Source organism: Coregonus lavaretus (genome assembly GCF_964263955.1).
Source record: "Coregonus lavaretus genome assembly, chromosome: 25".
In the NCBI taxonomy this organism is placed as follows: domain Eukaryota; kingdom Metazoa; phylum Chordata; class Actinopteri; order Salmoniformes; family Salmonidae; genus Coregonus; species Coregonus lavaretus.
This window is the reverse complement of record NC_140012.1, coordinates 45,791,592-45,817,286: the sequence shown is the minus strand read 5'-3', so window position 1 is coordinate 45,817,286 and position 25,695 is coordinate 45,791,592. Positions and strand designations below refer to the sequence as shown.

Here is a 25,695-nt window from a genome sequence, read left to right as displayed (position 1 = left end):
TCGACCTTAGATTATCAGACAGGTGTAAAGTCTACCTTAGATTATCAGACAGATGTAAATACTACTTTAGATTATCAGACAGATGTAAAGTCTACCTGAGATTATCAGACAGGTGTAAAGTCTACTTTAGATTATCAGACAGGCGTCAAGTCTACCTTAGATTATCAGACAGGCGTCAAGTCTACCTTAGATTATCAGACAGATTCAAAGTCTACCTTAGATTATCAGACAGATTCAAAGTCTACCTTAGATTATCAGACAGGTGTAAAGTATACCTTAGATTATCAGACAGGTGTAAAATCAACCTTAGATTATCAGACAGGTGTAAAGTCTACCTTAGATTATCAAAGAGATGTAAAGTCTACTTTTGATTATCAAAGAGATGTAAAGTCTACCTTAGATTATCAGACAGATTCAAAGTCTACCTTAGATTATCAGACAGGTGTAAAGTCTATCTTAGATTATCAGACAGGTGTAAAGTCTACCTTAGATTATCAGACAGGTGTAAAGTCTACTTTAGATTATCAGACAGGTGTAAAGTCTACTTTAGATTATCAGACAGGTGTAAAGTTTACTTTAGATTATCAGACAGATGTAAAGTCTACTTTAGATTATCAGACAGGTGTAAAGTCTACTTTAGATTGTCAGACAGATGTAAAGTCTACTTTAGATTATCAGACAGGTGTAAAGTCTACTTTAGATTATCAGACAGGCGTCAAGTCTACCTTAGATTATCAGACAGGTGTAAAGTCTACATTAGATTATTAAAGAGATGTAAAGTCTACCTTAGATTATCAGACAGATTCTAAGTCTATCTTAGATTATCAGACAGATGTAAAGTCTACCTTAGATTATCAGACATATGTAAAGTCTACTTTAGATTATCAAAGAGATGTAAAGTCTACCTTAGATTATCAGACAGATTCAAAGTCTACCTTAGATTATCAAACAGGTGTAAAGTATACCTTAGATTATCAGACAGGTGTAAAGTCAACCTTAGATTATCAGACAGGTGTAAAGTCTACCTTAGATTATCAAAGAGATGTAAAGTCTACCTTAGATTATCAGACAGATTCAAAGTCTACCTTAGATTATCAGACAAAGATGTAAAGTCTACCTTAGATTATCAGACAGATGTAAAGTCTACTTTAGATTATCAGACAGGTGTAAAGTCGACCTTAGATTATCAGACAGGCGTCAAGTCTACCTAAGAGTATCAGACAGGTGTAAAGTCTATCTAAGATTATCAGACAGATTTAAAGTCTACTTTAGATTATCAGACAGGTGTAAAGTATACCTTAGATTATCAGACAGATTCAAAGTCTATCTTAGATTATCAGACAGATGTAAAGTCTATCTTATATTATCAGACAGGTGTAAAGTCTACCTGAGATTATCAGACAGATGTAAAGTCTATTTTATATTATCAGACAGATTCAAAGTCTACCTTAGATTATCAGACAGGTGTAAAGTCGACCTTAGATTATCAGACAGGTGTAAAGTCGACCTTAGATTATCAGACAGGTGTAAAGTCTACCTTAGATTATCAGACAGATGTAAATACTACTTTAGATTATCAGACAGATGTAAAGTCTACCTGAGATTATCAGACAGGTGTAAAGTCTACTTTAGATTATCAGACAGGCGTCAAGTCTACCTTAGATTATCAGACAGGCGTCAAGTCTACCTTAGATTATCAGACAGATTCAAAGTCTACCTTAGATTATCAGACAGATTCAAAGTCTACCTTAGATTATCAGACAGGTGTAAAGTATACCTTAGATTATCAGACAGGTGTAAAATCAACCTTAGATTATCAGACAGGTGTAAAGTCTACCTTAGATTATCAAAGAGATGTAAAGTCTACTTTTGATTATCAAAGAGATGTAAAGTCTACCTTAGATTATCAGACAGATTCAAAGTCTACCTTAGATTATCAGACAGGTGTAAAGTCTATCTTAGATTATCAGACAGGTGTAAAGTCTACCTTAGATTATCAGACAGGTGTAAAGTCTACTTTAGATTATCAGACAGGTGTAAAGTCTACTTTAGATTATCAGACAGGTGTAAAGTTTACTTTAGATTATCAGACAGATGTAAAGTCTACTTTAGATTATCAGACAGGTGTAAAGTCTACTTTAGATTGTCAGACAGATGTAAAGTCTACTTTAGATTATCAGACAGGTGTAAAGTCTACTTTAGATTATCAGACAGGCGTCAAGTCTACCTTAGATTATCAGACAGGTGTAAAGTCTACATTAGATTATTAAAGAGATGTAAAGTCTACCTTAGATTATCAGACAGATTCTAAGTCTATCTTAGATTATCAGACAGATGTAAAGTCTACCTTAGATTATCAGACATATGTAAAGTCTACTTTAGATTATCAAAGAGATGTAAAGTCTACCTTAGATTATCAGACAGATTCAAAGTCTACCTTAGATTATCAAACAGGTGTAAAGTATACCTTAGATTATCAGACAGGTGTAAAGTCAACCTTAGATTATCAGACAGGTGTAAAGTCTACCTTAGATTATCAAAGAGATGTAAAGTCTACCTTAGATTATCAGACAGATTCAAAGTCTACCTTAGATTATCAGACAAAGATGTAAAGTCTACCTTAGATTATCAGACAGATGTAAAGTCTACTTTAGATTATCAGACAGGTGTAAAGTCGACCTTAGATTATCAGACAGGCGTCAAGTCTACCTAAGAGTATCAGACAGGTGTAAAGTCTATCTAAGATTATCAGACAGATTTAAAGTCTACTTTAGATTATCAGACAGGTGTAAAGTATACCTTAGATTATCAGACAGATTCAAAGTCTATCTTAGATTATCAGACAGATTTAAAGTCTACCTTAGATTATCAGACAGATGTAAAGTCTACTTTAGATTATCAGACAGGTGTAAAGTCGACCTTAGATTTTCAGACAGATGTAAAGTCGACCTTAGATTATCAGACAGATGTAAAGTCTACCTTAGATTATCAGACAGATGTAAAGTCTACTTTAGATTATCAGACAGGTGCAAAGTCGACCTTAGATTATCAGACAGGTGTAAAGTCGACCTTAGATTATCAGACAGGTGTAAAGTCTACCTTAGATTATCAGACAGATGTAAATACTACTTTAGATTATCAGACAGATGTAAAGTCTACCTGAGATTATCAGACAGGTGTAAAGTCTACTTTAGATTATCAGACAGGCGTCAAGTCTACCTTAGATTATCAGACAGGCGTCAAGTCTACCTTAGATTATCAGACAGATTCAAAGTCTACCTTAGATTATCAGACAGATTCAAAGTCTACCTTAGATTATCAGACAGTTGTAAAGTATACCTTAGATTATCAGACAGGTGTAAAATCAACCTTAGATTATCAGACAGGTGTAAAGTCTACCTTAGATTATCAAAGAGATGTAAAGTCTACTTTTGATTATCAAAGAGATGTAAAGTCTACCTTAGATTATCAGACAGATTCAAAGTCTACCTTAGATTATCAGACAGGTGTAAAGTCTACCTTAGATTATCAGACAGGTGTAAAGTTTACTTTAGATTATCAGACAGGTGTAAAGTTTACTTTAGATTATCAGACAGGTGTAAAGTCTACTTTAGATTATCAGACAGGCGTCAAGTCTACCTTAGATTATCAGACAGGTGTAAAGTCTACATTAGATTATTAAAGAGATGTAAAGTCTACCTTAGATTATCAGACATATTCTAAGTCTATCTTAGATTATCAGACAGATGTAAAGTCTACCTTAGATTATCAGACATATGTAAAGTCTACTTTAGATTATCAAAGAGATGTAAAGTCTACCTTAGATTATCAGACAGATTCAAAGTCTACCTTAGATTATCAAACAGGTGTAAAGTATACCTTAGATTATCAGACAGGTGTAAAGTCAACCTTAGATTATCAGACAGGTGTAAAGTCTACCTTAGATTATCAAAGAGATGTAAAGTCTACCTTAGATTATCAGACATATTCAAAGTCTACCTTAGATTATCAGACAAAGATGTAAAGTCTACCTTAGATTATCAGACAGATGTAAAGTCTACTTTAGATTATCAGACAGGTGTAAAGTCGACCTTAGATTATCAGACAGGCGTAAAGTCTACCTAAGAGTATCAGACAGGTGTAAAGTCTATCTAAGATTATCAGACAGATTTAAAGTCTACTTTAGATTATCAGACAGGTGTAAAGTATACCTTAGATTATCAGACAGATTCAAAGTCTTAGATTATCAGACAGATTTAAAGTCTACCTTAGATTATCAGATAGATGTAAAGTCTACTTTAGATTATCAGACAGGTGTAAAGTCGACCTTAGATTTTCAGACAGATGTAAAGTCGACCTTAGATTATCAGACAGATGTAAAGTCTACCTTAGATTATCAGACAGATGTAAAGTCTACTTTAGATTATCAGACAGGTGTAAAGTCGACTTTATATTATCAGACAGATTCAAAGTCTACCTTAGATTATCAGACAGGTGTAAAGTCTACCTTAGATTATCAGACAGATTCAAAGTCTACCTTAGATTATCAGACAGGTGTAAAGTCTACCTTAGATTATCAGACAGGTGTAAAGTCGACCTTAGATTATCAGACAGGTGTAAAATCGACCTTAGATTATCAGACAGGTGTAAAGTCTACTTTAGATTATCAAAGAGATGTAAAGTCTACCTTAGATTATCAGACAGGTGTAAAGTCTACTTGAGATTATGATAGTGCTAGAGGAAAGGGAAGGAGGGGGAGACAGACAGAGAAATAAACTACCTCAGCCTCACACACACAATAATGCCTGGGAGTGACATATTCACAAAACTTTTGGAACTTTATTGAAAAATACAAAATTAAGAGTGACATTTTACATGCTGTAACTTGATGAACTTCAGATTTGGACTGACCGTTTGGCACAGTGGAGATTGTGATGCCTCTGATCAGATTCAGAACAAACAAAGAGCAATGAGCAATGTTTGGGATGAAACAACAGTTGACGTCAAACACCATAAAAAACACATCATCCAGACCAACATCAGATGTCACCACAAGATCAAACTGAGGTACAGAAGTCAGAACAACAACAAATCAGGGCATAATGTTGTGGAACGTTCAGATAAAAATGTACTTTGTAGAACAAACATGCCTCTTGAACATCTAGAATAAGGGATCATTACATCTTTACACACTTCTATCTGCAACGTTCCACAACATTTTGCCAACTGAACGTGGCCCTGACTGCATAACAGGGCTTCGGGGTGGAGTTTCCCTTAGGTACAGGTCCAGGATCAGCTTTCCCACCCGTAATCCTAACCTTAACCATCAGCGCGGGAAATGCAAAACTGATCCAAGATTAGCCTTTAGGGGCAACTTCACTCCCAGACCATGCCCATCATTAAACCCTACCCCTTCCAGGTCATTACACCCCACCCCCATCACTAGGCCACTCCCTCATCCTGGTCCATCATGGCTGTCTTGCTGGAGAAGACGTCAGCCAGCATGTGTTTGGGGATCTCTGACCCCCGCACCTTCAGGGTATAGCAGGCATCCTCCACCTTGGACAGACTCTGTCTCAGCGTGTGGAGCTTCTTACTGACCTGGGATAGATCAATTCATGAATCAGTTAGTCAGCCAATCAATCAATCACAAAATGTACTGCCCCAGCCACACAGACTGCCCCAGCCACACAGACTGCCCCAGCCACACAGACTGCAGCTTCGTCACCTCATAAGGACCAGTGTTGCCGATGTAGGAGAAGCCATCGTGGATTTGACGTAGGAACATGGATACCTGGGATGGAGTAATCAGATGTATTTATAAAGCTTTCTACATGAGGAGTTGTCACAGTGTTTTACAGTTACAACAATACCTAGATCCAATCAGTGTGTCAGTCAGTCAGTCAGTCAGTCAGTCAGTCAGTCAGTCAGTCAGTCAGTCAGTCAGTCAGTCAGTCAGTCAGTCAGTGTGTCAGTCAGTCAGTCAGTCAGTCAGTCAGTCAGTCAGTCAGTCAGCCAGCCAGCCAGTCAGCCAGCCAGCCAGTCAGTCAGTCAGTCAGCCAGTCAGTCAGTCAGCCAGCCAGCCAGCCAGTCAGTCAGCCAGTCAGTCAGCCAGCCAGTCAGCCAGTCAGTCAGTCAGTCAGTCAGTCAGTCAGCCATTCAGTCAGTCAGTCAGCCATTCAGTCAGTCAGTCAATCAGTTCAATTAATTCATTAAGCGCCTTTTTACATCAGTCGTTTTTACAGTGACTAGGCTTACAAAATTCTGGTAACTTTCCCAAAATTCCCACGTTTTCCAGAAATTCTGCTTGGATTATTCCGGATTTCCTGCTTATTCCGTATGGGTGGTCCTCTGTAGCTCAATTGGTAGAGCATGGCGCTTGCAACGCCAGGGTAGTGGGTTCGATCCCCGGGACCACCCATACGTAAAAATGTATGCACACATGACTGTAAGTCGCTTTGGATAAAAGCGTCTTCTAAAATAGCATATTATTCCCTCCTGAGTCCGGGAATGCTCTAACCGGAATTTCTGGAAAAAACATTTTTGCAACCCCAACACAGATGCATGAAGATGCTGACCTGGAAGGGCGTGTCCATGTCCCCGTTCCCCACGCTACTGATACAAATCCTCATCAGCTCACCTGTCAGGTCGGCCACGCCCAACAGGTAGTCTGTAGGGGTCACCTGAAAGGTCAGCACTTGGGTGGTTCCCATTGGCTGCTGGCCCTCAGGGGCGTCCTACAGGTCAGAGGTCAGCCATTGTTAGTTAGTGACTATACTTTAACATTCTTTCTCATTATTCTGTCAGTTGTACCATACAGTCTATAGTCCCTGAAGATCACTGGCTGACTATAGAGAGGAAAGATGAGGAACATAGTCAGTCTATAGTCCCTGAGGATCACTGACTGGCTATAGAGAGGAAAGATGAGGAACATAGTCAGTCTATAGTCCCTGAGGATCACTGACTGGCTATAGAGAGGAAAGATGAGGAACATAGTCGGTCTATAGTCCCTGAGGATCACTGACTGGCTATAGAGAGGAAAGATGAGGAACATAGTCAGTCTATAGTCCCTGAGGATCACTGACTGGCTATAGAGAGGAAAGATGAGGAACATAGTCAGTCTATAGTCCCTGAGGATCACTGACTATAGAGAGGTAAGATGAGGAACATAGTCAGTCTATAGTCCCTGAGGATCACTGACTGGCTATAGAGAGGAAAGATGAGGAACTTAGTCAGTCTATAGTCCCTGAGGATCACTGACTATAGAGAGGAAAGATGAGGAACATAGTCAGTCTATAGTCCCTGAGGATCACTGACTGGCTATAGAGAGGAAAGATGAGGAACATAGTCAGTCTATAGTCCCTGAGGATCACTGACTGACTATAGAGAGGGAAGATGAGGAACATAGTCAGTCTATAGTCCCTGAGGATCACTGACTGACTATAGAGAGGAGAGATGAGGAACATAGTCAGTCTATGGTCCCTGAGGATCACTAGGATACACTGACTGGCTATAGAGAGGAAAGATGAGGAACATAGTCAGTCTATAGTCCCTGAGGATCACTGACTGGCTATAGAGAGGAAAGATGAGGAACATAGTCAGTCTATGGTCCCTGAGGATCACTGACTGGCTATAGAGAGGAAAGATGAGGAACATAGTCAGTCTATGGTCCCTGAGGATCACTGACTGGCTATAGAGAGGAAAGATGAGGAACATAGTCAGTCTATAGTCCCTGAGGATCACTGACTGGCTATAGAGAGGAAAGATGAGGAACATAGTCAGTCTATAGTCCCTGAGGATCACTGACTGGCTATAGAGAGGAAAGATGAGGAACATAGTCAGTCTATAGTCCCTGAGGATCACTGACTGGCTATAGAGAGGAAAGATGAGGAACATAGTCAGTCTATAGTCCCTGAGGATCACTGACTGGCTATAGAGAGGAAAGATGAGGAACATAGTCAGTCTATAGTCCCTGAGGATCACTGGCTGACTATAGAGAGGAAAGATGAGGAACATAGTCAGTCTATAGTCCTGAGGATCACTGACTGGCTATAGAGAGGAAAGATGAGGAACATAGTCAGTCTATGGTCCCTGAGGATCACTGACTGACTATAGAGAGGAAAGATGAGGAACATAGTCAGTCTATAGTCCCTGAGGATCACTGGCTGACTATAGAGAGGAAAGATGAGGAACATAGTCAGTCTATAGTCCCTGAGGATCACTAGGATACACTGACTGGCTATAGAGAGGAAAGATGAGGAACATAGTCAGTCTATAGTCCCTGAGGATCACTAGGATACACTGACTGGCTATAGAGAGGAAAGATGAGGAACATAGTCAGTTTATAGTCCCTGAGGATCACTAGGATACACTGACTGGCTATAGAGAGGAAAGATGAGGAACATAGTCAGTCTATAGTCCCTGAGGATCACTGGCTGACTATAGAGAGGAAAGATGAGGAACATAGTCAGTCTATAGTCCCTGAGGATCACTGGCTGACTATAGAGAGGAAAGATGAGGAACATAGTCAGTCTATGGTCCCTGAGGATCACTGGCTGACTATAGAGAGGAAAGATGAGGAACATAGTCAGTCTATAGTCCCTGAGGATCACTGGCTGACTATAGAGAGGAAAGATGAGGAACATAGTCAGTCTATAGTCCCTGAGGATCACTGGCTGACTATAGAGAGGAAAGATGAGGAACATAGTCAGTCTATAGTCCCTGAGGATCACTGGCTGACTATAGAGAGGAAAGATGAGGAACATAGTCAGTCTATAGTCCCTGAGGATCACTGACTGGCTATAGAGAGGAAAGATGAGGAACATAGTCAGTCTATGGTCCCTGAGGATCACTGACTGACTATAGAGAGGAAAGATGAGGAACATAGTCAGTCTATAGTCCCTGAGGATCACTGGCTGGCTATAGAGAGGAAAGATGAGGAACATAGTCAGTCTATGGTCCCTGAGGATCACTAGGATCACTGACTGGCTATAGAGAGGAAACAGCAGCAATATCAAGTTGATCCTAGTGTTCCTAGTAACAATACCTTGGTTATATACACGGGGTACTCGTACCGAGTCGATGTGCAGGGGTACGAGGTAATTGAGGTAGATACAGTGCCTTCGGAAAGTATTCAGACCCCTTGACTTTTTCCACATTTTGTTATGTTACAGCCTTATTCTAAAAATGATTTAAAAAATGCCCCTCATCCATCTACACAAAATACCCCACAATGACAAAGCAAAAAAAGGTTTTTAGAAATGTTAGCTAATTTAAAAATACAAATAAACTGAAATATCACATTTACATAAGTATTCAGACCCTTTACTCAGTACTATGTTGAAGCACCTTTGGCAGCGATTACAGCATTGAGTCTTCTTGGGTATGACGCTACAAGCTTGGCACACCTGTATTTGGGGAGTTTCTCCCATTCTTCTCTGCAGATCCTCTCAAGCTCTGTCAGGTTGGATGGGGAGCGTTGCTGCACAGCTATTTTCAGGTCTTCTCCAGAGATGTTCGATCGGGTTCAAGTCCGGGCTCTGGCTTGGCAACTCAAGGACATCCAGAGACTTGCCCCGAAGCCACTCCTGCATTGTCTTGGCAGTGTGCTTAGGGTCGTTGTCCTGTTGGAAGGTGAACCTTCACCCCAGTCAGAGGTCCTGAGCGCTCTGGAGCAGGTTTTCATCAAGAATCTCTCTGTACTATGCTCCGTTCATCTTTGCCTCGATCCTGACTAGTCTCCCAGTCCCTGCCGCTGAAAAACATCCCCACAGCATGATGCTGCCACCACCATGCTTCACCGTAGGGATGGTGCCAGGTTTCCTCCAGACGTGACGCTTGGCATTCAGGCCAAAGAGTTAAATCTTGGTTTCATCAGACCAGAGAATCTTGTTTCTCATGGTCTGAGAGTCCTTTAGGTGCCTTTTGGCAAACTCCAAGCGGGCTGTCATGTGCCTTTTACTGAGTAGTGGCTTCCGTCTGGCCACTCTACCATAAAGGCCTGATTGGTGGAGTGCTGCAGATATGGTTGTCCTTCTGGAAGGTTCTCCCATCTCCACAGAGGAACTCTAGAGCTCTGTCAGAGTGACCATCGGGTTCTTGGTCACCTCCCTGACCAAGGCCCTTCTCCCCCGATTACTCAGTTTGGCCGGGCAGCCAGCTCTAGGAAGAGTCTTGGCGGTTCCAAATGTCTTCCATTTATGAATGATGGAGGCCACTGTGTTCTTGGGGACCTTCAATGCTGCAGAAATGTTTTGGAACCCTTCCCCAGATCTGTGCCTCGACACAATCCTGTCTCGGAGCTCTACGGACAATTCCTTCGACCTCATGGCTTGGTTTTTGCTCTGACATGCACTGTCAACTGTGGGACCTTATATAGACAGGTGTGTGTCTTTCCAAATCATGTCCAATCAATTGAATTTACCACAGGTGGACTCCAATGAAGTTGTAGAAACATCTCAAGAATGATCAATGGAAACAGGATGCACCTGAGCCCAATTTTGTCTCTGATAGCAAAGGGTCTGAATACTTATGTAAGGTATTTATGTTTTTTATGTTTAATACATTTGCAAAATTTTCCAAAAACCTGTTTTCGAGTTGTCATTATGGGGTATTGTGTGTAGATTGATGAGGATTCTTTTTAATTTAAACCATTTTAGAATAAGGCTGTAACGTAACAAAATGGGGTCTGAATACTTTCCGAAGGCACTGTATGTATATATAGGTAGGGATAAAGTTACTAGGCAACAGGATCGATAATAAACAGTAACAGCAGCGTATGTGATGAGTCAAAAGAGTTAGTGCAAAAAGTGTCAATGCAGATAGTTAAATACTGTAGTTAACCAATAGCACAAACTGTCTTATGGCTTGGGGCTTGTGGACCATGATAGATCCTTAGTGATGTGGACACTGAGGAACCTGAGGCTCTCTACCTGCTCCACTACAGCCCCGTCGATGAGGATGGGGGCGTGCTTGACCCTCCGTTTCCTGTAGTCCACAATCATCTCCTTTGTCTCGATCACATTGGAGTCGTATGCAGCCATGCAGTCATGGGTGAACAGGGAGTACAGGAGGGGACTGAGCACGCACCCCTGAGGGGCCCCAGTGTTGAGGATCAGCGTGGCAGATGTGTTGTTACCTACCCTTACCACCTGGGGGCGGCCTGTCAGGAAGTCCAGGATCCAGATGCAGAGGGAGGTGTTAAGTCCCAGGATCCTTAGCTTAGTGATGAGCTTGGAGGGCACCATGGTGTTGAATGCTGAGCTGTAGTAAATTAACAGCATTCTCACATTGGTGTTTCCTTCGCCTGGGACTAAACACCTCCCTCTGCAACTGGATCCTGGACTTCCTGACGGGCCGCGCCCAGGTGGTAAGGGTAGGCAATAACACATCTGCCACGCTAATGCTCAACTCTGGGGACCCTCAGGGGTGAGTGCTTAGGCCCCTCCTGTACTCCCTGTTCACCCATGACTGCATGGCCAAGCATGACTCCAACACCATCATTAAGTTTGCTGACGATACAACAGTGGTAGGCCTGATCACCGACAATGATTAGATGGCCTATAGGGAGGAGGTCAGAGACCTGGCAGTGTGGTGCCAGAACCAAAACCTCTCCCTCAACATGAGCAAGACAAAGGAGCTGATCGTGGACTACAGGAAAAGGAGGGCCGAACACGCCCCCATTAACATCGACAGGGCTGTAGTGGAGTGGGTCGAGAGTTTCAAGTTCTTTGGTGTCCACATCACCAACAAACTATCATGGTCCAAACACACCAAGACAGTCGTGAAGAGGGCACGACAACGCCTATTCCCCCTCAGGAGACTGAAAAGATTTGGCAAAAAGTTCTACAGCTGCACCATCGAGAGCATCCTGACAAATTACCTGGACTAACCTGTACCACCACAAATTGACTCTGTACCGGTACCCCCTGTATATAGCCTCCCTACTGTTATTTCACATTGACTCTGTACCGGTACCCCCTGTATATAGCCTCCCTACTGTTATTTCACATTGACTCTGTACTGGTACCCCCTGTATATAGCCTCCCTACTGTTATTTCACATTGACTCTGTACCGGTACCCCCTGTATATAGCCTCCCTACTGTTATTTCACAATAAGTATTTCACCCCTCTGCAAAACATGACAGTACTTGGAGGCAAAACCCTTGTTGGCAATCACAGAGGTCAGACGTTTCTTGTAATTGGCCACCAGGTTTGCACACATCTCAGGAGGGATTTTGTCCCACTCCTCTTTGCAGATCTTCTCCAAGTCATTAAGGTTTCGAGGATGACGTTTGGCAACTCGAACCTTCAGCTCCCTCCACAGATTTTCTATGGGATTAAGGTCTGGAGACTGGCTAGGCCACTCCAGGACCTTAATGTGCTTTTTCTTGAGCCACTCCTTTGTTGACTTGGCCGTGTGTTTTGGGTCATTGTCATTCTGGAATACCCATCCACGACCCATTTTCAATGCCTTGGCTGAGGGAAGGTGGTTCTCACCCAAGATTTGACGGTACATGGCCCCGTCCATCGTCCCTTTGATGCGGTGAAGTTGTCCTGTCCCCTTAGCAGAAAAACACCCCCAAAGCATAATGTTTCCACCTCCATGTTTGACGGTGGGGATGGTGTTCTTGGGGTCATAGGCAGCATTCCTCCTCCTCCAAACACGGCGAGTTGAGCTGATGCCAAAGAGCTCCATTTTGGTCTCATCTGACCACAACACTTTCACCCAGTTCTCCTCTGAATCATTCAGATGTTCATTGGCAAACTTCAGACGGCCCTGTACTTTCTTGAGCAGGGGGACATTGTGGGCGCTGCAGGATTTCAGTCCTTCACGACGTAGTGTGTTACCAATTGTTTTCTTGGTGACTATGGTCCCAGCTGCCTTGAGATCATTGACAAGATCCTCCCGTGTAGTTCTGGGCTGATTCCTCACCGTTCTCATGATCATTGCAACTCCACGAGGTGAGATCTTGCATGGAGCCCCAGGCCGAGGGAGATTGACAGTACTTTTTTGTTTCTTCCATTTGCGAATAATCGCACCAACTGTTGTCACCTTCTCACCAAGCTGCTTGGCGATGGTCTTGTAGCCCATTCCAGCCTTGTGTAGGTCTACAATCTTGTCCCTGACATTCTTGGAGAGCTCTTTGGTCTTGGTCATCGTGGAGAGTTTGGAATCTGATTGATTGATTGCTTCTGTGGACAGGTGTCTTTTATACAGGTAACAAAATGAGATTAGGAGCACTCCCTTTAAGAGTGTGCTCCTAATCTCAGCTCGTTACCTGTATAAAAGACACCTGGGAGCCAGAAATCTTTCTGATTGAGAGGGGGTCAAATACTTATTTCCCTCATTAAAATGAAAATCAATTTATAACATTTTTGACATGCGTTTTTCTGGATTATTTTGTTGTTATTCTGTCTCTCACTGTTCAAATAAACCTACCATTAAAATAATCGACTGATCATTTCTTTGTCAGTGGGCAAACGTACAAAATCAGCACGGGATCAAATACTTTTTTTCCTCACTGTATATATTGTTTTCATGATTACTGATCAATTAATTTATACATTTATAATTAGTAGGTTTTGTTATCTGTTTTAACAAACCTTTTTATTTTTCTACTTATGTATTATATATCATTTTTTGTGGTGTGGTTTCCAACCTGCACACCATTTATTATTGATTTGTTTTTAAATGTATTGTTGTTAATTACATGTTTTCTTTGGTGCAAATAAATAAATAAATATAAAATGTAGTAGAATTGTATGAAATGTGTTTATGAAAGGCCAACATTTCCCCGTGGGTTATAGCCAACATTTCCCCGTGGGTTATAGCCAACATTTCCCCGTGGGTTATAGCCAACATTTCCCCGTGGGTTATAGCCAATAGCCTACTCTACACCACTACCCATTGAACAGTCATTTAGTTATATTATTAGCATAAGTTATGACTATCCAATCTACTCATCACATTAGTAATAGTAAGCTATCTTACATAAGTCTGCAAATGCGAGGATGCATGGAATGCTTTATTATAAAGCATTTTTATGGTGAAAATTAGCTTCCCAAAACTTGAAACTCACGCGCCACCTATGTTAGAATAACTGTCCACATTTACTTTTCCTCAGCCCACAAGACGAGTAACGAACAGCAAAATCACTAGCCTATGTCAATGTACTAACCCTCATAGTACGAAAGTTTACCTATTCTATTAGTCAGCTTGTCGTTCTGTGCGAGAAAGAAATAGCCTATTCCAATCAGACTCTGGGACAGTTGTGGGCTGATAGATCCCAAATTCATTCAACCAGTAGGCCTTAGCTACATCCAAAAAACGTTAAAAAGCAATGAGTCTGATGCAACGGATCGGAACATTTAGCTTAAAATGTTGATCAACTATTATTTCTTCACATTATGTGCACAAGGCAGTAGGTTACATGTGAATGTTAGTTCCATAATGCAATTAGAGGGAAAACACGAATTTGAGCGGTTTCATGTGACAGAGATGAATATATCTGTTAGAAATTTTGAAAGAAGGGAGATCTAAAGATGCAACAACTAGCATGGGTTGGGTTAGGGTTAATATGACTGGGATGGGTTGGGGTTAGGGTTAATATGACTGGGATGGGTTGGGGTTAGGGTTAATATGACTGGGATGGGTTGGGGTTAGGGTTAATATGACTGGGATGGGTTGGGTTAGGGTTAATATGACTGGGATGGGTTGGGGTTAGGGTTAATATGACTGGGATGGGTTGGGGTTAGGGCTAATATGACTGGGATGGGTTGGGGTTAGGGTTAATATGACTGGGATGGGTTGGGGTTAGGGCTAATATGACTGGGATGGGTTGGGGTTAGGGCTAATATGACTGGGATGGGTTGGGGTTAGGGCTAATATGACTAGGATTTTGCCATTGGCTACTAGACAATGAAAGAAAGTTGATTTGAAAACCAATAGGACAGGAGAGAAGAAGGCTTCTGGTCTTCATAAAATAATTGTCTGCACGTTTGGTTAGATTTTGGCTACTTTGAAGCAAGGCCTCATAATATGCAGTAAAACGTTCAGGTTTCAACATTTAAGTATGTTTTCAAAAAGCATACTGTCTCCAGCTCATTGCTAAGTGTTGTATGACGCACTGAAGCCTGCCTAGTTTCCTATGCATTTGAATGGTGAATGGGAAGCGCACTTCAGTTACCAGTTGAGAAATAAAAATAGTAGCTCCTTTTAAACGTGGCCATTGTTTGTTTTTTTACACAAGATTACATTTAGAATTGTTGCGCAACGATTGGGCTTATTAAAGCACATGGTTCACTTCAGCAGCAACAAACAGCTGTTTGATGAGCTGTAGCAGAATCTCTCGTGCTACATCGACTGGTATTTCAATCAATGAATAGGCTAAAATGCATTACCTCGCAATGGGATTGTTTTCTTCCTGACAATTGACTGCCGCCAATTTTATTTATCGGCTTAAAAATATATAAAAACACAGCTACTACCGGCTAACGGAAATGCTGGTGAAGACACTTGCCAGCTGGTCAGTGCTCTGAGTGCGCCTAATCCGTCTGGCCCTGCGGCCTTGTGAATGTTAACCTGTTTAAAGGTCTTACTCACATCGGCTACAGAGAGCATGATCACACAGTCGTCCGGAACAGCTGATGCTCTCATGCATGGTTCAGTGTTGCTAGCCTCGAAGCGAGCATAGAAGGCATTTAGCCCATCTGGTAGGCTTGTGTCACTGGGCAGCTCGCGGCTGGGTTTCCCTTTGTAATCTGTGATAGTTTGCAAGCCCTGCCACATCCGACGAGCGTCAGAGCCGGCGTGGTAGGATTCAATCTTAGTCCTGTATTGACGCTTTGGCTGTTTGATGGTTCATCGGATTAGTGTCCCGCTCTATGAAAGCAGCAGCTCTAGCCTTTAGCTCAGTGCAGATGTTGCCTATAATCCAAGCTTTTGGTTGGGATATCTATGTACGGTTACTGTGGGGACAATGTTGTCGATGCACTTATTAACGAAGCCGGTGACTGATGTGGTAAACTCCTCAATGTTATGGGATGAATCCTGGAACATATTCCAGTCTGTGGTAGTGAAACAGTCCTGTAGCTTAGCATCCGCTTCATCGGACCTCTTCCGTATTGAGCATGTCACTGGTACTTCCTGTTTGAGTTTTTGCTTGTAAGCAGGAATCAGGTGGAGTAAAGGTGATCTAGAGTTTTTTTCACCTCTAGTTGCACAGGTGACATGCTGGTAGAAATGAGGTAAAACAGATTTCAGTTTTCCTGCATTAAAATCACCGGCCACTAAGAGCGCTGCCTCTGGGTGAGCATTTTCTTGTTTGCTTATTGCCCTATAGCTTGTTGAGTGAGGTCTTAGTTGCAGCATCGGTTTGTGGTGGTAAATAGACAGCTACATGAAAACTATCTTGGTAAATAGTGGGTTAACGAAGCTTATCATGAGGTATTCTAACTCAGGCGAGCAAAACCTCCAGACGTCCTTGATATTAGAGGTCGTGCACCAGCTGTTGTTAACAAAGCGACACACACCACCACCCCTGAGCTTCCCCAACGCCACCGTTCTGTCCTGCCAATGTATAGAAAAAGCAGCTAGATATATACAGTGGGGAGAACAAGTATTTGATACACTGCCGATTTTGCAGGTTTTCCTACTTACAAAGCATGTAGAGGTCTGTAATTTTTTATCATAGGTACACTTCAACTGTGAGAGACGGAATCTAAAACAAAAATCCAGAAAATCACATTGTATGATTTTTAAGTAATTAATTTGCATTTTATTGCATGACATAAGTATTTGATACATCAGAAAAGCAGAACTTTATATTTGGTACAGAAACCTTTGTTTGCAATTACAGAGATCATATGTTTCCTGTAGGTCTTGACCAGGTTTGCACACACTGCAGCAGGGATTTTGGCCCACTCCTCCATACAGACCTTCTCCAGATCCTTCAGGTTTCGGGGCTGTCGCTGGGCAATACGGACTTTCAGCTCCCTCCAAAGATTTTCTATTGGGTTCAGGTCTGGAGACTGGCTAGGCCACTCCAGGACCTTGAGATGCTTCTTACGAAGCCACTCCTTAGTTGCCCTGGCTGTGTGTTTCGGGTCGCTGTCATGCTGGAAGACCCAGCCACGACCCATCTTCAATGCTCTTACTGAGGGAAGGAGATTGTTGGCCAAGATCTCACGATACATGGCCCCATCCATCCTCCCCTCAATACATTGCAGTCGTCCTGTCCCCTTTGCAGAAAAGCATCCCCAAAGAATGATGTTTCCACATCCATGCTTCACGGTTGGGATGGTGTTCTTGGGGTTGTACTCATCCTTCTTCTTCCTCCAAACACGGCGAGTGGAGTTTAGACCAAAAAGCTTTATTTTTGTCTCATCAGACCACATGACCTTCTCCCATTCCTCCTCTGGATCATCCAGATGGTCATTGGCCAACTTCAGACGGGCCTGGACATGCGCTGGCTTGAGCAGGGGGACCTTGCGTGCGCTGCAGGATTTTAATCCATGACGGCGTAGTGTGTTACTAATGGTTTTCTTTGAGACTGTGGTCCCAGCTCTCTTCAGGTCATTGACCAGGTCCTGCTGTGTAGTTCTGGGCTGATCCCTCACCTTCCTCATAATCATTGATGCCCCACGAGGTGAGATCTTGCATGGAGCCCCAGACCAAGGGTGATTGACCGTCATCTTGAACTTCTTCAATTTTCTAATAATTGCGCCAACAGTTGTTGCCTTCTCACCAAGCTGCTTGCCTATTGTCCTGTAGCCCATCCCAGCCTTGTGCAGGTCTACAATTTTATCCCTGATGTCCTTACACAGCTCTCTGGTCTTGGCCATTGTGGAGAGGTTGTTGTCTGTTTGATTGAGTGTGTGGACAGGTGTTTTTTATACAGGTAACTAGTTCAAACAGGTGCAGTTAATACAGGTAACGAGTGGAGAACAGGAGGGCTTCTTAAAGAAAAACTAACAGGTCTGTGAGAGCCGGAATTCTTACTGGTTGGTAGGTGTTCAAGAACTTATGTCATGCAATAAAATGCAAATTAATTACTTAAAAATCATACAATGTGATTTTCTGGATTTTTGTTTTAGATTCCGTCTCTCACAGTTGAAGTGTACCTATGATACAAATTACAGACCTCTACATGCTTTGTAAGTAGGCAAACCTGCAAAATCGGCAGTGTATCAAATACTTGTTCTCCCCACTGTATTTACCATGTCCTTGTTCAGCCACGACTCTGAGAAACATAAGATATTAGTTCATCAGATCACGTTGATAGGATAGTCTTGAACGGAGCTCATCCAGTTTATTCTCCAGTGATTGCACGTTCTCCAATAGAACGGAGGGTAGAGGGCGTTTATCCACTCTCCGATGTAGTCTCGTCAGGTATCCCGCACACCGGCCTCTATAGCGCCGTCTCCTCCTTCTTCGAGTGTCGGGGATTTGGGCCTGGTCGGGATAATCAATATTTCTTTCACCTCAGACTCATTGAAGTAGAAGTCCTCGTCCAGTTGGAGGTTAGTGATCGCTGTTCTGATGTCCAGAAGCTCTTTTCAGTCATAATGAAACGATGGCAGAAACATTATGTACAAAAAAAGTTACAATCAGCGCAAATAAATACACAAAATTGCACAATTGGTCAGGAGCCTGTAAAACAGACGCTATTTTTCTCCAGCACCATTCCCCCTATTCCCTCCAGCACCATTCCCCCTATTCCCTCCAGCACCATTCCCCCTATTCCATCCAGCACCATTCCCCCTATTCCCTCCAGCACCATTCCCCCTATTCCCTCCAGCACCATTCCCCCTATTCCCTCCAGCACCATTCCCCTAGACGAGGGGTAAGTGCTGTAGAAGAGGTAGCTCATAATGCGGCCATAAACAACCACAACAATAACAACAACAACAACATCATCATAGGCAGGTCATCCTCCTCCCTCATCATTTGATGATTCATCCATCTCCACCAGAAGGACATTAGTGATAGAGCTATCATTGTCTCCACCAGAAGGACATTAGTGATAGATCTATCATTATCTCCACCAGAAGGACATTAGTGATAGAGCTATCATTATCTCCACCAGGACATTAGTGATAGAGCTATCATTATCTCCACCAGAAGGACATTAGTGATAGAGCTATCATTATCTCCACCAGAAGGACATTAGTGATAGAGCTATCATTATCTCCACCAGGACATTAGTGATAGAGCTATCATTATCTCCACCAGAAGGACATTAGTGATAGATCTATCATTATCTCCACCAGAAGGACATTAGTGATAGATCTATCATTATCTCCACCAGAAGGACATTAGTGATAGATCTATCATTATCTCCACAAGAAGGACATTAGTGATAGAGCTATCATTGTCTCCACCAGAAGGACATTAGTGATAGATCTATCATTATCTCCACCAGAAGGACATTAGTGATAGATCTATCATTATCTCCACCAGAAGGACATTAGTGATAGAGCTATCATTATCTCCACCAGGACATTAGTGATAGATCTATCATTATCTCCACCAGAAGGACATTAGTGATAGAGCTATCATTATCTCCACCAGGACATTAGTGATAGAGCTATCATTATCTCCACCAGAAGGACATTAGTGATAGATCTATCATTATCTCCACCAGAAGGACATTAGTGATAGATCTATCATTATCTCCACCAGAAGGACATTAGTGATAGATCTATCATTATCTCCACAATAAGGACATTAGTGATAGATCTATCATTATCTCCACCAGAAGGACATTAGTGATAGATCTATCATTATCTCCACAAGAAGGACATTAGTGATAGAGCTATCATTATCTCCACCAGAAGGACATTAGTGATAGTTATCATTATCTCCACCAGAAGGACATTAGTGATAGATCTATCATCATCTCCACCAGAAGGACATTAGTGATAGATCTATCATTATCTCCACCAGAAGGACATTAGTGATAGTTATCATTATCTCCAATGACTTAGCACAAGTAGTTGCTAAATCCGGGTTGACCGTTGGCAGTAATGTGCTTGGTCAACCATATCCAGACACTGTATCAGGCTATCGGTATGCAGCTAACATACTATGATTCATTATAATGTTTATGGTTCTTCCATGTCTATTCACTCAGTGCAATGTTACTCAATGTGCTTCTCTCTGATATAAGGGTCAGCTAATATCAATAATTGTGATATGACACGTTCCCCTTGACGATCCAGTCATACCTTGGGCTCAGGCTCCTTGATGAAGACCAGCTTGGTGTTAATCTCCTCCAGGCTAATGAGAGTACGATGTCTGATGAAGTGATGGAACGACACAGCCTCCACGTACTCCTGGATACCTGAGGGAGGGAGGGAGGGAGGGAGAGGGAACAATGATCACTGACTACATTAAATGGATCCACTCGAACGCGCCCACTGACTCATGACTGTTCCATCCCTGGCTAAACTAAACAGAATATGACATCAAAAGGTTCTAGAGATTAAAGCCAGCAGGTAGAGGGAGTTCCCTCCAGTTTCTACTAAACAGGATATGACATCAGCAGGTAGAGGGAGTTCCCTCCAGTCCCTACTAAACAGGATATGACATCAGCAGGTAGAGGGAGTTCCCTCCAGTTTCTACTAAACAGGATATGACATCAGCAGGTAGAGGGAGTTCCCTCCAGTCCCTACTAAACAGGATATGACATCAGCAGGTAGAGGGAGTTCCCTCCAGTCCCTACTAAACAGGATATGACATCAGCAGGTAGAGGGAGTTCCCTCCAGTCCCTACTAAACAGGATATGACATCAGCAGGTAGAGGGAGTTCCCTCCAGTCCCTACTAAACAGGATATGACATCAGCAGGTAGAGGGAGTTCCCTCCAGTCCCTACTAAACAGGATATGACATCAGCAGGTAGAGGGAGTTCCCTCCAGTCCCTACTAAACAGGATATGACATCAGCAGGTAGAGGGAGTTCCCTCCAGTCCTAAACTAGAGAGGAAATGAACCTGAAGGAAACGTTGAGGGAAGCCCATTGGAACGAGCTGAGAGAGGAAATGAACCTGAAGGAAACGTTGAAGGAAGCCCATTGGAATGAGCTGAGAGAGGAAATGAACCTGAAGGAAACGTTGAGGGAAGCCCATTGGAACGAGCTGAGAGAGGAAATGAACCTGAAGGAAACGTTGAAGGAAGCCCATTGGAATGAGCTGAGAGAGGAAATGAACCTGAAGGAAACGTTGAAGGAAGCCCATTGGAATGAGCTGAGAGAGGAAATGAACCTGAAGGAAACGTTGAGGGAAGCCCATTGGAACGAGCTGAGAGAGGAAATGAACCTGAAGGAAACGTTGAGGGAAGCCCGTTGGAACGAGCTGAGAGAGGAAATGAACCTGAAGGAAACGTTGAAGGAAGCCCATTGGAACGAGCTGAGAGAGGAAATGAACCTGAAGGAAACGTTGAAGGAAGCCCATTGGAACGAGCTGAGAGAGGAAATGAACCTGAAGGAAACGTTGAAGGAAGCCCATTGGAACGAGCTGAGAGAGGAAATGAACCTGAAGGAAACGTTGAGGGAAGCCCATTGGAACGAGCTGAGAGAGGAAATGAACCTGAAGGAAACGTTGAGGGAAGCCCATTGGAACGAGCTGAGAGAGGAAATGAACCTGAAGGAAACGTTGAAGGAAGCCCGTTGGAACGAGCTGAGAGAGGAAATGAACCTGAAGGAAACGTTGAGGGAAGCCCATTGGAACGAGCTGAGAGAGGAAATGAACCTGAAGGAAACGTTGAAGGAAGCCCGTTGGAACGAGCTGAGAGAGGAAATGAACCTGAAGGAAACGTTGAAGGAAGCCCATTGGAACGAGCTGAGAGAGGAAATGAACCTGAAGGAAACGTTGAAGGAAGCCCGTTGGAACGAGCTGAGAGAGGAAATGAACCTGAAGGAAACGTTGAAGGAAGCCCATTGGAACGAGCTGAGAGAGGAAATGAACCTGAAGGAAACGTTGAAGGAAGCCCGTTGGAACGAGCTGAGAGAGGAAATGAACAATAATATAACAGTTGACTGTTATCTATCAGCGTCCATCTTCCTGTGAGGTGGTGTCGGGTTGGAAAACCCCTGTCATGGGAAATCAACCAGTCCAATCCAGTCCTTGGGCACAGGCCAAACTGGCACCTGCATAACAACTATTATAGTGGCACAGGCCTACCTGCCAACTACAAGCACAGAGGAGACCTTATTTCAGAGGTCAGAACACCATGGAACCTTCAAATGCTGGGGGTTTGGATTTGTGATTTTGTTATTGATTCACTCACTCTAGCATGAGCCGAGAGGAATTTCCAAATGTCCAAACGAGATTGGTGGAGTGCGTGGCTGACTGGCAGACTGAATATGTTTTCTTTTAAATACTGTCAGTATTTGCCTGGAGTGCCAGATGGATGGGGTTTGTACTTTTGGGACTATTCCACTGGTTCCATTGTGCCAGGGAAGCTCAATTCAACTAAATTGCAGCTTATGTTTTTGAAAGAAAACAAACACTATTTGCTGTACTGTAATTGGTGCAGGGCTGACCCCATTTAGTCAACCCATGGTTTGGTCGCAAGGCTGTTGGTCGACAGATGTTTTTAGTCGAGCGGTCGCAAATACAGTGCCTTCAGAAAGTATTCATACCCCTTGACTTCTTCCACATTTTGTTGTGTTATAGCCAGAATTTAAAAAGAATAAAATGTGTGGGTTTTTGTCACTGGTTTACATACAATACAGTGGGGGAAAAAAGTATTTAGTCAGCCACCAATTGTGCAAGTTCTCCCACTTAAAAATATGAGAGAGGCCTGTAATTTTCATCATAGGTACATGTCAACTATGACAGACAAATTGAGGAAAATAAATCCAGAAAATCACATTGTAGGATTTTTTATTAATTTATTTGCAAATGATGGTGGAAAATAAGTATTTGGTCACCTACAAACAAGCAAGATTTCTGGCTCTCACAGACCTGTAACTTCTTCTTTAAGAGGCTCCTCTGTCCTCCACTCGTTACCTGTATTAATGGCACCTGTTTGAACTTGTTATCAGTATAAAAGACACCTGTCCACAACCTCAAACAGTCACACTCCAAACTCCACTATGGCCAAGACCAAAGAGCTGTCAAAGGACACCAGAAACAAAATTGTAGACCTGCAGCAGGCTGGGAAGACTGAATCTGCAATAGGTAAGCAGCTTGGTTTGAAGAAATCAACTGTGGGAGCAATTATTAGGAAATGGAAGACATACAAGACCACTGAAAATCTCCCTCGATCTGAGGCTCCACGCAAGATCTCACCCTGTGGGGTCAAAATGATCACAAGAACGGTGAGCAAAAATCCCAGAACCACACGGGGGGACCTAGTGAATGACCTGCAGAGAGCTGGGACCAAAGTAACAAAGCCTACCATCAGTAACACACTACGCCGCCAGGGACTCAAATCCTGCAGTGCCAGACGTGTCCCCATGCTTAAGCCAGTACATGTCCAGGCCCGTCTGATGTTTGCTAGAGTGCATTTGGATGATCCAGAAGAGGATTGGGAGAATGTCATATGGTCAGATGAAACCAAAATATAACTTTTTGGTAAAAACTCAACTCGTTGTGTTTGGAGGACAAAGAATGCTGAGTTGCATCCAAAGAACACCATACCTACTGTGAAGCATGGGGGTGGAAACATCATGCTTTGGGGCTGTTTTTCTGCAAAGGGACCAGGACGACTGATCCGTGTAAAGGAAAGAATGAATGGGGCCACGTATCGTGAGATTTTGAGTGAAAACCTCCTTCCATCAGCAAGGGCATTGAAGATGAAACGTGGCTGGGTCTTTCAGCATGACAATGATCCCAAACACACCGCCTGGGCAACGAAGGAGTGGCTTCGTAAGAAGCATTTCAAGGTCCTGGAGTGGCCTAGCCAGTCTCCAGATCTCAACCCCATAGAAAATCTTTGGAGGGAGTTGAAAGTCTGTGTTGCCCAGCGACAGCCCCAAAACATCACTGCTCTAGAGGAGATCTGCATGGAGGAATGGGCCAAAATACCAGCAACAGTGTGTGAAAACCTTGTGAAGACTTACAGAAAACGTTTGACCTGTGTCATTGCCAACAAAGGGTATATAACAAAGTATTGAGAAACTTTTGTTATTGACCAAATACTTATTTTCCACCATAATTTGCAAATAAATTCATTAAAAATCCTACAATGTGATTTTCTGGATTTTTTTTCCTCATTTTGTCTGTCATAGTTGACGTGTACCTATGATGAAAATTACAGGCCTCTCTCATCTTTTTAAGTGGGAGAACTTGCACAATTGGTGGCTGACTAAATACTTTTTTCCCCCACTGTATACCATAATGTGAAAGTGGAATTATGTTTTTCAAAATGTTTACAAATTCATAGAAAATGAAAAGCTGAAATGTCTTGAGTCAATAAGTATTCAACCTCTTTGTTAGGGTAAGCCTAAATAAGTTCAGGAGTAAAAAATGGACTCACTCTGTGTGCAATAGTGTTTAACATGATTTTTTAACGACTACCTCATCTCTGTACCCCACACATACAATTATCTGTAAGGTCCATCAGTTGAGTAGTGTATTTTAAACACAGATTCAACCACACAGACCAGGGAGGTTTTCCGATGCCTCGCAAAGAAGGGCACCAATACAACACATTACTGAGTACCACTTTCCATATTTTCAAGCATAGTGGTGGCTGCATCATGTGTTCGGTATGGACTGGGGAGTTTTTCCGGACAAAGAAGAAACGGAATGGAGCTAAGCACAGACAAAATCCTAGAGGAGACCCTGGTTCAATCTGCTTTCCACCAGACACTGGGAGATGAATTCACCTTTCAGCAGGACAATAACCTAAAACACAAGGCCAAATCTACACTGTTACCAAGGCGACATTGAATGTTCCTGAGTGGCCAAGTTAGTTTTGACTTAAATCTTCTTGAAAACCTATCGCAAAATCAGAAAATGGTTGTCTAGCAATGATCAACAACCAACTTGACAGAGCTTGAAGAATTTAGAAAAGAATAAATGGGCAAATGTTGCACAATCCAGGTATGGAAAGCTCTTAGAGACTTACCCAGAAAGACTCACAGCTGTAATCGCTGCCAAAGGTGATTCTAACATGTATTGACTCAGGGGTGTGAATACTGTAAATGAGATATTTCTGCATTACATTTTCTAAAAATGTCTAAAAACATGTTTTAACTTTGTCATTATAGGGTATTGTGTGGAGATTAGAGGATTTTTTTTGTGTACATGGATTTTATAACGTCATATGTTTTTCCCCTAATACCACTTTCCATCAATTTGTATAGCAGACCCTCATGCCAAATTGAGTCAACATCAACAACGCATGAGAAGACTTTGCCTTTGTTTTGTTTTGTTTGTTTATCAATTAGGGTGTGCAGGGTGAATACGTGGTCTGTCATACAGTAATTTGGTAAAAAGCCAATTTGACATTTGCTCAGTACATTGTTTTCACTGAGGAAATGAACTAGTCTGCTGTTAATGATAATGCAGAGGATTTTCCCAAGGTTGCTGTTGACGCATATCCCACGGTAGTTATTGGGGTCAAATGTCTCCACTTTTGTTGATTGTGGTGATCAGTCCTTGGTTCCAAATATTGGGGAAGATGCCAGAGCTGAGGATGATGTTAAAGAGTTTAAGTATCCACAATTGGAATTTGTGGTCTGT

General features: G+C 42.5%; 1 protein-coding gene across 2 annotated transcripts in view; it reads right to left on the bottom strand.

Moving 5' to 3' along the window:
* Positions 1-4,819: 4,819 nt before the first annotated feature.
* Positions 4,820-25,695, bottom strand: part of tsnax (translin-associated factor X) — a 28,299-nt gene continuing 7,423 nt past the window's right edge. For both annotated transcript variants that reach the window (XM_084141707.1, XM_084141708.1), the window contains exons 5-8: positions 20,231-20,346; positions 6,579-6,737; positions 5,729-5,794; positions 4,820-5,601 (exon numbers count right to left, since the gene is read on the bottom strand). In XM_084141707.1, the coding sequence (XP_083997833.1) occupies positions 5,443-5,601; positions 5,729-5,794; positions 6,579-6,737; positions 20,231-20,346 (500 nt within the window). In that variant the 3' untranslated portion in view covers positions 4,820-5,442. The remainder of the gene's footprint in view (positions 5,602-5,728; positions 5,795-6,578; positions 6,738-20,230; positions 20,347-25,695) is intronic.